Source organism: Capra hircus, chromosome 5, assembly GCF_001704415.2.
Source record: "Capra hircus breed San Clemente chromosome 5, ASM170441v1, whole genome shotgun sequence".
NCBI lineage: Eukaryota > Metazoa > Chordata > Mammalia > Artiodactyla > Bovidae > Capra > Capra hircus.
In genome coordinates, this window is record NC_030812.1 from 24,136,805 (window position 1) to 24,152,674 (window position 15,870).

General features: G+C 44.9%; 1 protein-coding gene across 1 annotated transcript in view; it reads right to left on the bottom strand.

Annotated features, from left to right (window-relative positions):
- TMCC3 (transmembrane and coiled-coil domain family 3) overlaps nt 1-13,297 on the bottom strand; it is a 70,085-nt gene extending 56,788 nt beyond the window's left edge. The window contains exon 1 of the mRNA XM_018047629.1: nt 13,001-13,297. Coding sequence (XP_017903118.1) covers nt 13,001-13,078 — 78 coding nt within the window. The 5' untranslated portion in view covers nt 13,079-13,297. The remainder of the gene's footprint in view (nt 1-13,000) is intronic.

The window sequence follows — 15,870 nt, forward strand, 5'->3', positions numbered from 1 at the left end:
CTTTGTGACCCCATGAACCGTAGCCCACCAGGCTCCTCTTGTCCATGGAATTCTCCAGGCAAGAATATTTGGAGTGGGTTGCCATTTCCTTCTCCAAGACTTTACATCAAATAGAATTTGTGGAAAGGTAACATCTAGTTCAAAAGGGTTGAAAGCAAATTTTTATTTTTAAATGACAAACTCTACCATCTCTTCTGTTTTACCCTTTGGTCTTTCCTTAGCGTAAGTGATACTGGAACTATGCCTGTTGAAAGTTTCTAAATACATGAGCTAGAGTTCTCAAAATGTTCACTTTGTGGGGAGGAGGAGGAGATGGGGAGGAAGGATATCACTCCAGAAAAAATGAACCAAAAGCATAACCTTTGATTCAATACATTTACAACCAGAGAAAGAAATTCATGAAAATGAAACTATACATATGGACAGCAGTGTATTTTTAAAGAGAAGTAGCTGCAAAAAATGGCGCAGGAATAACTACGGCATTTATGTGCAGACATCTTAAAGAGGATCAAATTCTAACTGGATCAAAGATTAAAATACATAAAAAGAAAAATCATACAATGTATTGTAAAACACCGTGGTTGTTTATGGTTTTTTAAAGAGTCATTTAAAAGGCTACTCTAAGAATGACACAAACCTTTAATAAGTGCTAAAATTTTTAAAATTTCTTCATGGCAAAGTCTGGTTAGCATATATTCCGTGTTTGCTACATGCTACCTCTATATATGCGAGGTATCATTAAGTCAGTGTGGAAGGCAGAATTCTAAGAGAGACCCCAAGACTCCTACGCACTGGTGTATACACCTTGTATGATAACCTCTCCTTGTGTATACACAAGACCTGTGAGTAAGATGGGGTTTTACCTCCATGATTAGGTTACATTATTTGTCAAGGGTAAAAGAATTTTGCAGATATAATTAAGGTCCCTAATCAGCTGACTTCAGTTCATCAAAAGGTGGAATAACTGAGTGGGCCTGGCCTATCAGGTCTCTAGAGGTGGGTGCGACAGAGATACTTGTCTGCTGGCCTTGAAGAAATAAACTGCCACGTTGTAGAGAGGACCACGTGGCAGGAAGGCAGCTGGGCAGCCTGTGAGGGCCGAGGGCCTCAGTCCTACAACTGCAAAGAACTTAACTCGGTAAAGAACAGATGAGCTTAGAAAAGGATCCCACGCCTCAGACAAGACTGTAATCCTGGCTGACACCTTGATTTTTAGGCTGATGAAACTTAACGAGAAGAGACGCAGGTAAGCTGGGCCTGAACTCTTGGCTCATGGAAACTGTGTGATGATAAATAGGTGTCGCTTTAAGTTGCTAGATTTGCAGGAATTTGTTACATGACAGTGGAAAATTAACAGACAAAATGACAAACAGAAAAAACAATATGCAAAACAACCTATTTAATAAGTAAAAACTACTACCAATCAATGTGAGATTAACAACCCAATAAGTAAATGACCAGAATATATAAACAGGTAATTCACAATAAAGAGAAATGTTTATAAGGGTATAAAAATATGATTAAAACATTGTACTATAATTACATAAGATGTAACCGTTGGGAAAATCTAGGTGGTGGGAGAGGGTAAATGGACACCTCTGTACTACTTTCTGCCACTTCCTCTGCCTCTAAAATTATTTCAAAATATTTAAAAATACAGGTAATCTCATTTGTATCAGGAAAAATTTAAATTAAAATGAGGTACCAGTTTTCACCTACCAGATTAGCAAGCATCAAAAAACCTTGCAATACACTATGTGTCAGAAAAATGTGAGCTGAGGCATGTTGATACATTGATGGTTACATAAACTCTAACAGTTTCACTCTCTACTGTACCTTCAGCTCCTACTGTTTGACACAGGTAACAGCGTTCAATTTCACAATACCATAACTTAAAAGGCACATACCCTTTGATGAGCAAACCCACGTTTAAGAATTTAGCTTTCAAATGGAAGATCTGCTGGAGAAGGGATAGGCTACCCACTCCAGTATTCTTGGGCTTCCCTTGTGGCTCAGCTGGTAAAGAATCTGCCTGCAATGCAGGAGACCTGGGTTTGATCCCTGGGTTGGGAAGATCCCCTGGAGAAGGGAAAGGCTACCCACTCCAGTATTCTGGCCTAGAGAATTCCATGGACTATACAGTCCATGGGGTTGCAAAGAGTCGGTCACAACTGAGTGACTTTCATATATTCTTCACATGTGCAAAAAGAAGCATGCCCCAGTGTGGTGAGTGAGGTGCCTATAGTAATTAAAGACTGAAAGCAATACATGTTTCCTGTAATAAGGAAATGGTTAAATAAATTATGGACTACCCATAGACTGGAATCCTGTATAGCAATTATAACAAGTTCGATTAGTCTGCATTGATAAAGATCAAGAGTAGAATATGTTTTCCAGCTTCTCAAGTCCCGCTGAGCAATTTCACAGCATACCCACATTCACTTATTTGGTCAGTATTTACATGTCCCAAGTATGTATCATGCTGCATGTCTGGATAAAAAGGATGTAACTATCCCCATGTGAGAAGATGGAGCAAGCGCCCACAGGCAGAGAGGGGAGGCAGGGGAGCCCACAAAGAACAGAGACCGGGGCTCAAGGGACAAGAGGGCATAAAAGACATAGGTCAGATGAAGAGGCTCGGGTGACAGGCTGGGATTCTGTCCTGCTGAAGGATTTAAAGCAAAATCTTGACAAGACACTCAGCGAAGCACACAGTTACTGTAAAAACCAAGCAGGGGTCCAGCTGGAGAAGCTCAGGATCTGGTGACCATGTGTGATTTCATGAGAGATGTCTTAGGACATCTGAACTTGAGCACTTCCAGTAAGCTGCGTCACCCAGGCACAGCCCTGCACCGCATACCTGCTAAGACCTCCAGAACCCTGAGGACAGCATGACGTCCTCTTGAAACACGCCATCTTGCGTACTGGAGTCAGAGGACATACTCGACACATTGCCCTCGCTTGGAGAAATATTTACAAGCAGATGTCTCAAGCACCTGGACATGCTTCCCTTAACCATGTTCCTTTGTAAGTTCTGCATCCAGCACTTAAGGATGGAGTCAAAGGAGCAGGCTATTCCACTGCATCTCTACAACCTTCCTGTCTTCTGAGCGCTTAATGGCTGAAGCGTTCAAGCACCATCCCGGATGCCAACACACAGCCTGAGCAGCTCTTACTGAATGGATCTCATATTTTCAGATAAATTAAAACCTATGCCAACTAGTGTTCAGTCTCAAATCGAGGCCACCTGTTCCAATTAGTGAGATTAAAATAGTATACCACTGACTATCTGAAGTCGAGTCCCAAGTCTTCCGGATTATCACAAAATCTTTACAAAAAAACAGAAAAAAAAAAAAAAAAAAAAGGAGAGAATTTTGGTCCTAACACACAGTTGCACTCACAGGAGTAAATATATCCAGGTGACGAAGTATAGCTTTCACTAAGGACAGACTTTATTTCTGGACGAGTGCTTACATCAAAATTTCTGAAAAAGGCTGCAGCTCAAGGCATCATTTAATTTCCTTACAACAAGCTTACAGATACAGCTTAATTAGATTCAACTTTACTTCAGAAAAACACAGAGCTTAAATTTCTTCTCCACCCATCTTTCTGTCCCTGCCTGAAATTCCCAAAGAATCTGCATCTTCTGGATGTTCCACTGTTTAGCCCCACGCCCTCCATTGTCTCAGTTTTTCTCAGGTCATCAGAAGACTAGAAAGACAGCCTAGAACACAACTCTCAATTTCCCAACCTCTCCCAAGCATTCCTATCCCAACAAGCCTGCCTTCAACTCACCAGAGTGTGCTTTTGTTCATCCCAAACATTCAATTATTTAAATTTTTGCAATCCATGAGAAGAAGAAAAATCTCTTAGCATTTTCAAGACCAAAGGTCTTAACTGTTTCATAAAGGAAGAGAGATGATGACACATCAAGGCTAGTGTTTTCCTGAATGATTCTGAATCATTTTAGGTGGACAAAATTGAAAGCATTAAATACACACAGAATCAGAGAGAGTGAGTTAGTTCCTTGAAAACAATCCTCAACCCAACACAGCTGTTTGAGGCTGGGAGAGAGTCTGGGTTCTGCGCTAACAGCCCCTTTACCAAGCTCCCACGTTTGCTCATCCCCTTTTTTATCTGGTGCAGAGGCCTCAGAGGCCCAGACGATATTCACCTAGAGTAGTTAACACTGCTGTTGTTTTTTTAGTTGCTCAGTTGTGTCTGACTCTTTGCGACCCCATAGACTGTAGCCCCTCAGGCTCCTCTGTCCTTGGGATTCTCCAGGCAAGAATATTGGAGTGGGCTGCCATTTCCTTCTCCAGGGGATCTTCCCGACCCAGGGATCGAACCCGCATCTCCAGCACTGGCAGGTGGATTTTTCACCACTGAGGTACCAGGGAAGCCCAAACTGATTTAGAAATATTAAATAAATTAAGTTGCTGGTGGTCTGCGTAGGAGGTGTGGGAATGAGTGAGGTTTGGGGAACTCTGCACTAGACAGAAGATGACTCAGTGTCAGAACAACCCACACTGTGATGGGTCTGCCAACCCCACTTCTCACGGTCATTCACACAAGCAGGCAGGGGGAGGAGCGGCGTCCCAGGTTGACTCCAGACTCTGAACCCTTCGCTCCAACCCTCAAATCTGGAAGCAAATTGAGGCAGTGGTGTTGGGGATGAAGAGGAAAAGGTGGTTGAGAAAATTTAGGAAGCAAACCATCGGATGTGGTGGTAAGGGGGCTGACTGAGTGGGCTTCCCCGGCATCCAGTTTGGGGACTGTGGGAAAAGTATCCATCAGGAGTTGGGGGCGGGGGTGTGAGAGAACAAATTAAGTTTGGCACACAGACTTTGAGGTGCCCGTGGGACATCTGCATAGAAACATGAGTGCACAAATATGAAAGAGAAAGCTGCTCGGGCGTGTCCGACTCTGTGACCCCATGAACTGGAGCCCACCGGGCTCCTCTGTCCATGGGATTTTCCAGGCAAGAATACTGGAGTGGGTTGCCATTTTCTTTCCCAAGGGATCTTCCCAACCAGGGACTGAAACAGGGTCTCCTGCATTGCAGGCAGACTCTTTACCACCTGAGCCACTAGGGAAAGGGTAGAAACATACTATGTAATAAAGCCACACCTAGGTTGAGCTCTCAGGTCAGCTCATGAGGCAGGAAGCACACATACTTTCACGGAGGGAGGCGTGCCCCTCAGGACAGACGTGCCAGCTCCTGGAAGGTGACAGACCCACCCCTGGCTTCCCCCAGGGTGCCAGCGCACGACTGTTTCTTAGGCTAAGAAGCTGATGATGTTGCTGGCTTGTGTTCAGGGGCTGTGCTGTATGGAAATTATATATGCCAAAGACAAAGGGTGCTGGAAGATGCTCTCAAAAGAGACTCACAGGAACGGAGGGCTTCAGAGGTGACAGAAGACTGAGGCTGAAATTCTAAGTTAAATCCGCACGTGATGTATTCTATGACTTTTGCATCTGGTACATGTTTTTTCCCAATACCCTTTCCCAACAGGTAGGAGGTCAAGACAAAGATGAACTCACATCACAAAACTTGATTTTGGGGGAAAAAAAAAAAAAAGGACCATAAAAGGGACCTCAGAAAAGATTTTTAAATTTTCATCACACCCCACAGCATACGGGACATTAGTTTCCTGCCCAGAGATTGAACCTGTGCCCCTGCAATGGAAGGCAGAGTCTTAACCACTGAACCACACGGGAAGCCCCAGAAAAGAGAATTTTAAAACAGTCGCAGCAGATCCAATACAACTAAGTAGTTTAATATATGAATTGTTACCCCTCCTATTCACTCCAACCCCACCAGAAATCTGGAAATAAATTCAGAAGCATAATGGCCTACCACTAAATTATTCAAATTCACTTTTTTACCCCCAAATCACAAAATTTTAAATTTGTTCATTAATTAATTCTCTACTGAAAATAATTTTTTCATCAAGTTCAATTTTGAGATGTTTATCACATAACTTAGCAATTTGTATGGTATTGAAAGCGTTTTAAGGACTTCCCTGGTGGCTCAGACGGTAAAAGCATCTGCCTACAATGTAGGAGTCCTGGGTTCGATCCCTGGGTCAAGAAGATCCCTCTGGAGAAGGAAATGGCAACCTACTCCAGTACTCTTGCCTGGAAAATCCCATGGACGGACGGAGGAGCCTGGTAGGCTACAGTCCATGGGGTCACAAAGAGTTGGACACAACTGAGCGACTTCACTTTACTTTGAAGTGTTTTAAGTAGCTTTCTTTTAAGAAAGTCTCTTCTAAGACAGGAGCTGGTATAGTGCTTAGTCCTTAAATCAGTTTGTATTCATTCTATCTGGTTACAGTCTGGTTGGATTTATTCTTGCAAAGTATAAATAGAATGATGTGGAGTTAAATGTCTGAATTCTCTTCCAGTGCTAACACGGTGAAATCTTTAAGTCTAACTTTCCAACCTCTGCCTTAAGGGTTAGAAGGATATGCCCGCCCAGTGAAGCTTGAGTCTTACAGAGAGATCCTGTGAGGCCAGAAAGTGACTCAACTATCACAAGAAGAAACCACCCTTGTTTTGTCCTTCCACTGCTCATCCTTCAGAGAAAACACACCAGGAAGAATATGACTCTTTAACAATGTCTTTAAGTTGTAAGCTTATTCAACAGCCTTGAAGATGTCCTCAACTACTGTCAAAATTCTTACGCCCTAGGCATTATAAGAAGTTATAAACAATCACTCTAAATTGTTCATCCACCGAATACTCACTGGGAACAACCACCCACCTGCAGAGTACCAGCAGTGTGCAGTTTCCTAACAATCTCAAGTGCGCAGTCTGGCGGGCCCCCAGCAGAGGTGGAGCACATTCATCCCCAAGCCCTGAGCAGGTTTCTTAAGACAGAACTGCTCTTCTGCACTCAGCGCAGAGGCAGAAGACTGGGAAGTGGCTAAAATGCCAGCTCTGGAATTAGATCTGGATTCGTCAAACCCAAGCGCCACTATTTCCCAACAGCCACAGGCCTTGGACAAATCACTTAACCCACCTGGGCTTTAACTCCTCCATCTGTAAAACATAAGTATAAATAGGATATCGTGAGGATTAAGGAGTGCATTTGAATTGTTTACTATTGGCACCTGGTATATAGTAAGGAACTGGTTCAGTTCAGTTCAGTCGCTCAGTCGTGTCCGACTCTGCAACCCCATGATTCGCAGCATGCCAGGCCTCCCTGTCCATCATCAACTCCCAGAGTTAACTCAGACTCATGTCCACTGAGTTGGTGATGCCATCCAGCCATTTCATCCTCGGTCGTCCCCTTCTCCTCCTGCCCCCAATCTCTCCCAGCATCAGAGTCTTTTCCAATGAGTCAACTCTTTGCATGAGGTGGCCAAAGTACTGGAGTTTCAGCTTCAGCATCATTCCTTCCAAAGAAATCCCACGGTTGATCTCCTTCAGAATGGACTGGTTGGATCTCCTTGCAGTCCAAGGGACTCTCAAGAGTCTTCTCCAACACCACAGTTCAAAAGCATCAATTCTTTGGCACTCAGCCTTCTTCACAGTCCAACTCTCACATCCATACATGACTACTGGAAAAACCACAGCCTTGACTAGACGGACCTTTGTTGGCAAAGTAATGTCTCTGCTTTTGAATATGCTATCTAGGTTGGTCATAACTTTTCTTCCAAGGAGTAAGCATCTTTTAATTTCATGGCTGCAGTAACCATCTGCAGTGATTTTGGAGCCCCAAAAAATAAAGTCTGACACTGTTTCCCCATCTATTTCCCATGAAGTGATGGAACCAGATGGGAACTGGTACCTATTGGCTATTATCACTGTTGCTGCATTCTTCTCTTTACTTACGTTCAAATTTTGCCTTCTTATAGAGGAATAATCGACACAGACACTACATTCTCCTTCAAGCAGCATCGCCCTCTCCCAAGTCAGTGGAAGCAGCTGGATTATGCATAGATCATATATCCCCATTTTCCTTTTCTGAGGAATGTGAAGTCCTCACTCTGATTCACAGTACAGTGATTCATGGTTCTCCTCTCTCTCACCACTCCCCCCTCACCACGCTCCACTGAAAACACGAAAACACAATTAAACAAAGAAATGGCAGGGCTGAAACAAAGTCAAGCTGGGCTTGACTTAGCAGCCTCTCCTAAGTCAAGACCTGGGCAATTTCCACCCAGAAGCACGAGGCTCATTTCTGACCTTAACGGCAGACCTGGAAATTTAGGCAGTGGGTCTGAAGCAAACACATCCTGTGATCCAACTTGGTAGCAGCTGTCTTGGTGTTCCACAGCAGATGTGACAAGCAGGCGTGTTGCTGGAGGCTGGCAATTCATTTTCCTCTAAAGGGAGAACCAGTGAGCCCACAGCAAAGCATTGCTCAAAAAACACAACACATCAATCCATTCATGCTATACTGAAGACAGTTACAACTCACACATTCATCTACCGACCATCCCTTTAATTAACTCTTTAGAAGAAAACAAATCACTGATTAAAAACTGTACTCACAGACCACTCACTCAAGTTACCCCTTCACCAGGTCAGTGTCACTACAGAAGTCTGTTTCCACTCGCTCTGGTTTCTGTTCAGGAAGTAAGCATGCAATCATCAACTTATTTTCACATTTTCACAGTGAGAAGGGCTCTGACATCTTCCTCTCCCTGACTGCCTCTGGCCGTTACTCATCGTGTAGTTCTGGATCTATTTCCAAACCTCAGAAGGTTTAAAGATGTACTACAGGTGGCAACTATGCCGGACACAGGTTTTACTTCAGACACTAGAGACTTGTACTTACTGTCATCACTTCCTCCTATAAAAGAGAAGGGTATTTCCTGGGGCTACAAGGATAAAAAAGATACATTCACTAGATACTAAATTTCCAGAGCGGCCAGACTGTTTCATCACCCATATCTTGCTGATGCCTAGAACAGCAGCGAGCACAGAGAAGGGGCTCAGAAATATTTGCTGAATGAAGCCTCGTGCTCTCCCAGCACCAGTGTCTATCGTTCATAAACATGTAAGCAATCAATTGATGAGGAATGTGCAATGGAGGAAGGTACCACATGCTAAAAATCCAAGAAAAGTCTCTGTATTATTCACAAAATCAGCAGTCTTTCCATTCTCAAGTTTATGAATATGTGTTTCAGATCAGTCGCTCAGTCATGTCCGACTCTTTGCAACCCGGTGGACTCCAGCACGCCAGGCTTCCCTGCCCAGCACCAACTCCTGCTTGCTCAAACTCATGTCTTACATAGCAATAACAAAACCTGGATACCATCTATTGAGTCTTTCAGTGTACCTGACATTTTATAGACATGACTCATTTATTACTAACAACACCTCAACAGTGTGGAAGAGGAAGCTAGGGCCTAGGATAACTGTAAGGTCCAAGGTCGAGTGCTTAGTAAGCAGCCCTAACTAGCAGAGGATCTGTCTTCTGCGGGCTAGCCGCATGAAAGCGGTTCTGCAGACGGAACAGTCTGGTCTGTACAGGCAGGATGGAATAGAAGTTGATGACATCCAAGAGTAATGAGGAAGCTAAAACACCAGCTATCTCCTCCTGAGGTTATAAGTGGCTAAACCAAGGCGGGATGTCTGGGGAACACGAGAAGAAGGAAAGGAATCCAGAGGAATGTCAGAGATCCAGGGGCATGGCTGGCAGACTAGAGATGGGGGGAAGGCAGGCACTCCAGACAACCAGCGGTTCTGATCAGTGGACCAACAGCATAAGGAACAAAAATTATTTACCTCACACATGGAGAAAAACAGCTACTACTGAGTATATACAACCACTGTTTTTACAAATTCTCTTAGAAGACTCACAATCACTCCCCAAACTGGGGATTACTATCACCTTTTATGCATGGGCAACTGGAGGCTTGGAAAGGTTAGAGCCTGCCCAGCAGTCACCCCATTGGGAAGTGTGAAGAGCCAGTTAAGATCCAAGTCTTCTGCTTCCAGAGCCACAGCTGTTGGCACTAGACCCTAGTGGCTGAAGATGGCTTTTTAGGACACTTAAAATTAGAACTGACAAAAATTTGATTCAGACATAATTAATAAAAACCAGTTACTATATAGAAAGCAGACTCCCTATATTCTTAAATAGATAATAGGCTTTAACTATCTAGGACATGAAAAAAAAAGTAAGATTCTAATTATGTACGTTCTTTCTTTTAAAATAAAGGGATATAATGTGCAGCGAGTTTTAACATGTACCATTTCTGAGTTTTACCCAGACGAAATTTAAAAATGTGAATGACCCTGACTTGTCAGCTTAGAGACAATCACAGAATTCATCAGTTACATTACATTTTCACCAAGGGGGGTGGGGGGGGGAGGAATTTAGGTTAATCCACCTGGCTGTAAAAATAGACTTGTGCACTGTTAAAATAGTACACTGCCTCATTATTATTCTAGTCTCAAAGGCTTAAACAAGCTCAGCAAGCAAGATGTCTATTTTCCCTGCTCTCTCAACACGGTATCAATTTTGAACACAGAAAGTGACCATTTGGTAAACAAGACCTTGATCTCACTGAGTCTTGGCCCCCACCAGGGGGAAACTTCTTATCTCTGAAAGGTTAATCAACTCCTCACACACACCTCCATTTCTCATTATAATGTTTTTAGGGGAGCTAACTTACCAAATAAGTCCACGAAAAGGTTCTTTTTAAATCCTATGTTAGAACCTTACTGTATGGCACAGGGAACTCTACTCTGTGCCCTCTGGTGACCTAAATGGGAAGGAAATCCAAAAGAGAGGGGATATAGGTAAACGTATAGTCAATTCAATTTGCTGCACAGCAGAAACTAACACAACACTGTAAAGCAACTGCACTCCCATCGAAAAATAAATAAATGAATCCTATACTAGATGATTTATTGTCAAGGCAAAGGTGACATCAAGAAATTAAGTATCAGTGTTCCTTGAGGTTACCCTCAGCATCACATACTTGCTGAGTGTAAAGAAAATGTGTTTTTATAGCTACATTCAAATGAGTACCACAAAACAGGAGTTAAAATCATCTACTGGGATGCTTTCTGCACAGGAAAATTGCTTCCGCCTGGCCTTCATTATAGCAGTCTTATGGCAGCCTTCAGGACAGATCAAAATTATATCAGCCTCATCTGAGTAAAGGTCTTTGCCGTAGAACTTGTGATCACAGCGCACTGAAGTTCTAGCCTTCCTCAATTTGATTTTGTCCAGTGCTTACAAGATTTCATTTGCCCTATATAAGCTAATTTAGAATAATCAGTATATATATGTCTAACACAGTTTTAATATATGGTCTATATAAAAACCAGGTGTCTCCATGTAGTACTTTAACACGGTCAACAGAATTTTAAATAAAATAAGAAACCCCCTTCACAAACAGTTCCCCTACTTTAACAGGAAAGATGGGTGTGGAAATGGAACAGCAGCAGATACAGCAGAGATAAAGTCTGTCGCTGACTTACACATCTGCTTTGCCACTTTCCATCTCAGTAGTTAAGCTAGAAAGAGCTGAGTTTTGGAAAGTTCCGTGTGCTTTTGCCAAATTGCTTAAATGGTTCACAATGAGCCATCCCTCCCTCAAAGATTACTAATCCTGCTGTTTACACGAAGATTATCACAGTTGTGACAAGAGAAACCCAGCTTCCACACTTTTTTCAAACCTGAAATGTCTTCCGTCGACTACAACACTATGGACCACACATCCTCCTGATTACAAAGTCATCAGAAAAAGATCTTCATCTTCCTTTGCAGTTAACAGTGTATTAGTCAGCAGCCATCTCTCAACAAACGTCTAACTTTGGGTAACCAAAGATTTTTTATTGTCAATATTTTCTTACAAACGCAGTTTCTAGTTATTTTCACTACAAACTGTTATGGAACTTTTAAGAAAGTGCAGAAAAAGAGAGGGAGAATTCTTTTGTGGGGAGGTGAGAGCGGGCTGGATGCTGGAGATGAGTATTACTCCACTAAATGTACTTAATCCGAAAAAATTAAATCATTTTGTTAAACTGATTAACAGATGCGAGCACGATCTTACCTCCTGAACTTTAAGCAGAGGCTGGCACTCGACGACTAAGATCGTGCAAGAGAGCAGTTAGCGCAAAGAACACCTTCAGGCAATCCTCGCCCGAACAAATGCCAGGCGGAGGAGGTGCAGTTCTAAACTGCAGTTCAATCAGTAAAGGGGAGAGCCAAGTGTTCAACCTGGACGATCAAACATCCCTAAAAGAGCAAAGCGATCCCCGAGGCAGGTGAGGCTTCCTCTCTCCGGAGGGACCGGCCCGAAGGCTGAGGCCTCCCTCCCTGTTCGAGCATTACGTGGTTCGTCTCCGCTGCTCACTCTGAAAAGCTATTTTCGCCCACAGCCAAAATCAGCAACAGCAAATTACACAGCAAACAATGGAGAGGGCGCCTGCTCCTCACGACTAGAAACTCTGTACAGGCAGCGCGCAAGACCGACTTTTCACTGGGGCAAAGCCCGGAGGAGCGGCCGCGAGAAACCGGGAAGCGGGGTCTGCCGCCTGTCCACGCTCCGGCCGCGCACAGCCCCGAGCCCGAAAGCCCCGACGGCTGGGGAGGCGCGGCGGCTGCACTTGAGTTTAGGAAGCTGGGAGGCCGAACGCCCGGGACACGACAACGCGGGCGGCGGGATCCCCTCGCGTCTGGCCCCGCGAGGCGAGCGCTCCCTGGCGGAGAGGGCGGCGGAGCGCCGGTCGTCGAGGAGACCCTGGCGCCGCGGGACAGACGAGAGGCGGTGGGCCCGGGCTTGGCGCTGCTCCCACCCCGGAGGGGAACTGGAGGTCTCGGAACCGCGCGGGCCGAGCTCCCACGCCCCCCTTCCCATCCCCGTCAGCCCGAAAGGTGCAGGGAAGTCCGGGCTCCGAGCCGCAGGGAAGGGAGGGAGGGAGCCGGCGAAACGCGTAGGGCGAGGTCGTCCCCGCGGGAGCCCACGCCCACCCAACCTCGCCCCTGGGAGGGCGCCCCCACCGCCACAACGACCGCGACCCTCACCCTTCTCTTGTAGTGGTGGTGCCGGCCCGGGTCGGAATAGGTCCGGTCCACGGTGAGCGCCGTGTCGCTGCCCGGCATCTCGGCGTTGGCGCCGGGAACTTTCCCGGGGTCCAGTGCCGCCGCGCCGCGAGCTGCCGGCGTGCTCGGGCTCGGGCTCGGGCTCGCCCGGGGGAGCCTCGGCCAGGGGGCGGTGCGGGCTCCCGCAGCTGCTGCCAACACCCGCGCGGCCGCCCTGCGCCGCCGCCACTGCCGCTGCCGCGGAGTAGGGAGGGCGGGGGAGGCGGGGCCGGGGCGCGAGTCTCCGCCCCCTCCCGTCTCTGCCGCGCCCCCTGCGCGCCCCGCCCTCCAGAGACCCTCTCCAGGTGCCTCGGCTCTGCCTCCCTCGCTTGCTTACACTGGATGACACCTCCTTCCACACTGCCCTCTTTTCACTCAAAAGATGAGTGGCATCTCCACTATTTGTTGACTTACCTGATGAAAGATGGATTTTGGTCAAGATGTTGAGGTATGCCTTTAATGCTTCCTTTCACGTCACTCGTATTCAACATGCACTTATGGGACATCGTGCTAGGCCCTGGGGTAGGGATCAGAATTCTTTTTTTGTGTCTGAGGTCTTTTTTTTTTTTTAAGTGCTCATGTTTTTCTTCTGATTCCACTGAACAAAGACTACACTTCCCCTTAAACAACCATCTATAATGTTACGTATTTTTATTTTGCAAGTCTGGCTCACCTTTATGTTGGAAACTACTTGAAAATCAAGATACATCTTTTCATTTTAGTATTCCCTATTTCGAGTGAAGAGTTCCTCCCCACAAGAAATATGGAGTCTAGAGGAGACAGTGAAAACACTTCGTCTGGTTATAGACAGTGTACCAGTGGGAGAATGAGTTGAAATACTGAAAGTGCAGCTGCTCCAGAGAAGAGTTAGAGTTAAACCTTACCAGCCCAGAAGGAGGAGGACTGTGATCCTCTCCTTCAAAGGGCTGAGGGGGAAGGGAAGTGCAGGCAGAAGAAAAATCCTGAGCATAAAAATAAAGGTGCATGCTAAGTCACATCCAACTCTGGGCAACCCCTATGGACTGTAGACCGCCAGGCTCCTCTGTCCATGGGATTCTCCAGGCAAGAATACTGGAGTGGGTTGCCATGCCTTCCTCCAGGGGATCTTCCCCACCCATAGATGGAACTCGCATTTCTTACCTCTACCTACATTGGCAGATGGGTTCTTTACCACTAACGCCACCTGGGAAGCCCAAAAACAAAGGTACATTTGGAAAACCTCAAGCCATCAGTTTAGGGAGTCTCTTCAGGAACAGAAAGACTGGATGGAAAAAGTAGGCGGCGACCATGTGGTGCAGGGCTCTACTGCAAGGCTAATTAGTTCAGCCCTATTGTTGGATACTGGGAGAGCTGCCGGAGGGTTGTAAAAGGGGACAAGACAATATCAGGATGGAAGGTAAAGAAGAAGAAATATCTAATAGCTGTGAGATGCACTGATTAAAGATGGGTAAGGGACACTGGCTAGAAGGCTACTGCAAAAATTGAGAACAGCTTCAGTGTCCTTCAGAAGGAGATTGAGTAAATTACAATATAGACATCCAGCTAAGTGCTGCTGCTGCTGCTAAGTTACATCAGTCGTGTCCAACTCTGTGAGACCCCATAGACGGCAGCCCACCAGGCTCCCCCGTCCCTGGGATTCTCCAGGCAAGAACACTGGAGTGGGTTGCCATTTCCTTCTCCAATGCATGAAAGTGAAAAGTGAAAGTGAAGTCACTCAGTCGTGTCTGACCCTCAGTGACCCCATGGACTGCAGCCCACCAGGCTCCTCCATCCATGGGATTTCCCAGGCAAGAGTACTGGAGTGGGTTGCCATTGCCTTCTCCAGTGTTAGGTACTTGTAATAGAATGGCAGCTGTCAATGTATAGCTACAGAAATATCTCTAACATATCTGGTTAGTAAAAAGCAATGTGCAGAATAATATATATATATAGTATTCCACCATTTATATAAAAACTATATATATATATATGGTTAAATATGCATAGCATATTTCGGGGAGAATTAACATGAAACTAGAGAAATAGACAAGAAACTGATGGCAGGAGACAGGAACTAGGTAGCTAGAAGGAACGGATGAAGGTTTATTTCTCACTGTATATGCTTTTTGAACTTGAAAGCTTGAACTGTGTGCATATATTGACTATTTAAAAACTGAAATAAAACATATCTTTTATTGGAGCAGGGTTCGGGGGAGAATGGATACATACACATGTATGGCTGAGTCCCTTCACTGTTTACCTGAAACCATCATAACATTGTTAATTGGCCTTACCCCAATATAAAATAAAAAGTTCTAAAAAAGGCAAAGATTTCTAAATACATATATATATATATTAACAAAGAGGACAAATTTATCAAAACTAACTTAAGAAATGGAAAACTCCATAGAGTCCTAAAATCATTCAAAAATTAAATCAACATTTTAAAATACTCCCCATATATGAAACAACTCCACCAGTCCCAGACAGTTTTTCAGGTGAGTTATTCCAAAGCAGAGAAGAGAGATTTCAAATGTGCATGTGTGTATGATCTTAGCTAGGGTGGCCACAGAAGGCCTCCATGATAAGGTAACATCTGAGAAGAGATCTAGGAAGAAGGGGAGCTAGCCACGTAGATGTCTGAAGACTGTTGATGGAAGAAATAGCAAGTATTGATATAAAGTCCCCAAAGCAGGAACATTTGGGAGTGTTCAGGAAGAGCAAGGAGGCCAGTGTTGCCTGGAACAACAGTCGATGAAATCAGAAACATTTCAAAGGACCAGGTCGTATAGGGTAATTTAGACCATTTTAAGAACTTTGAGTTTAATTCTGAG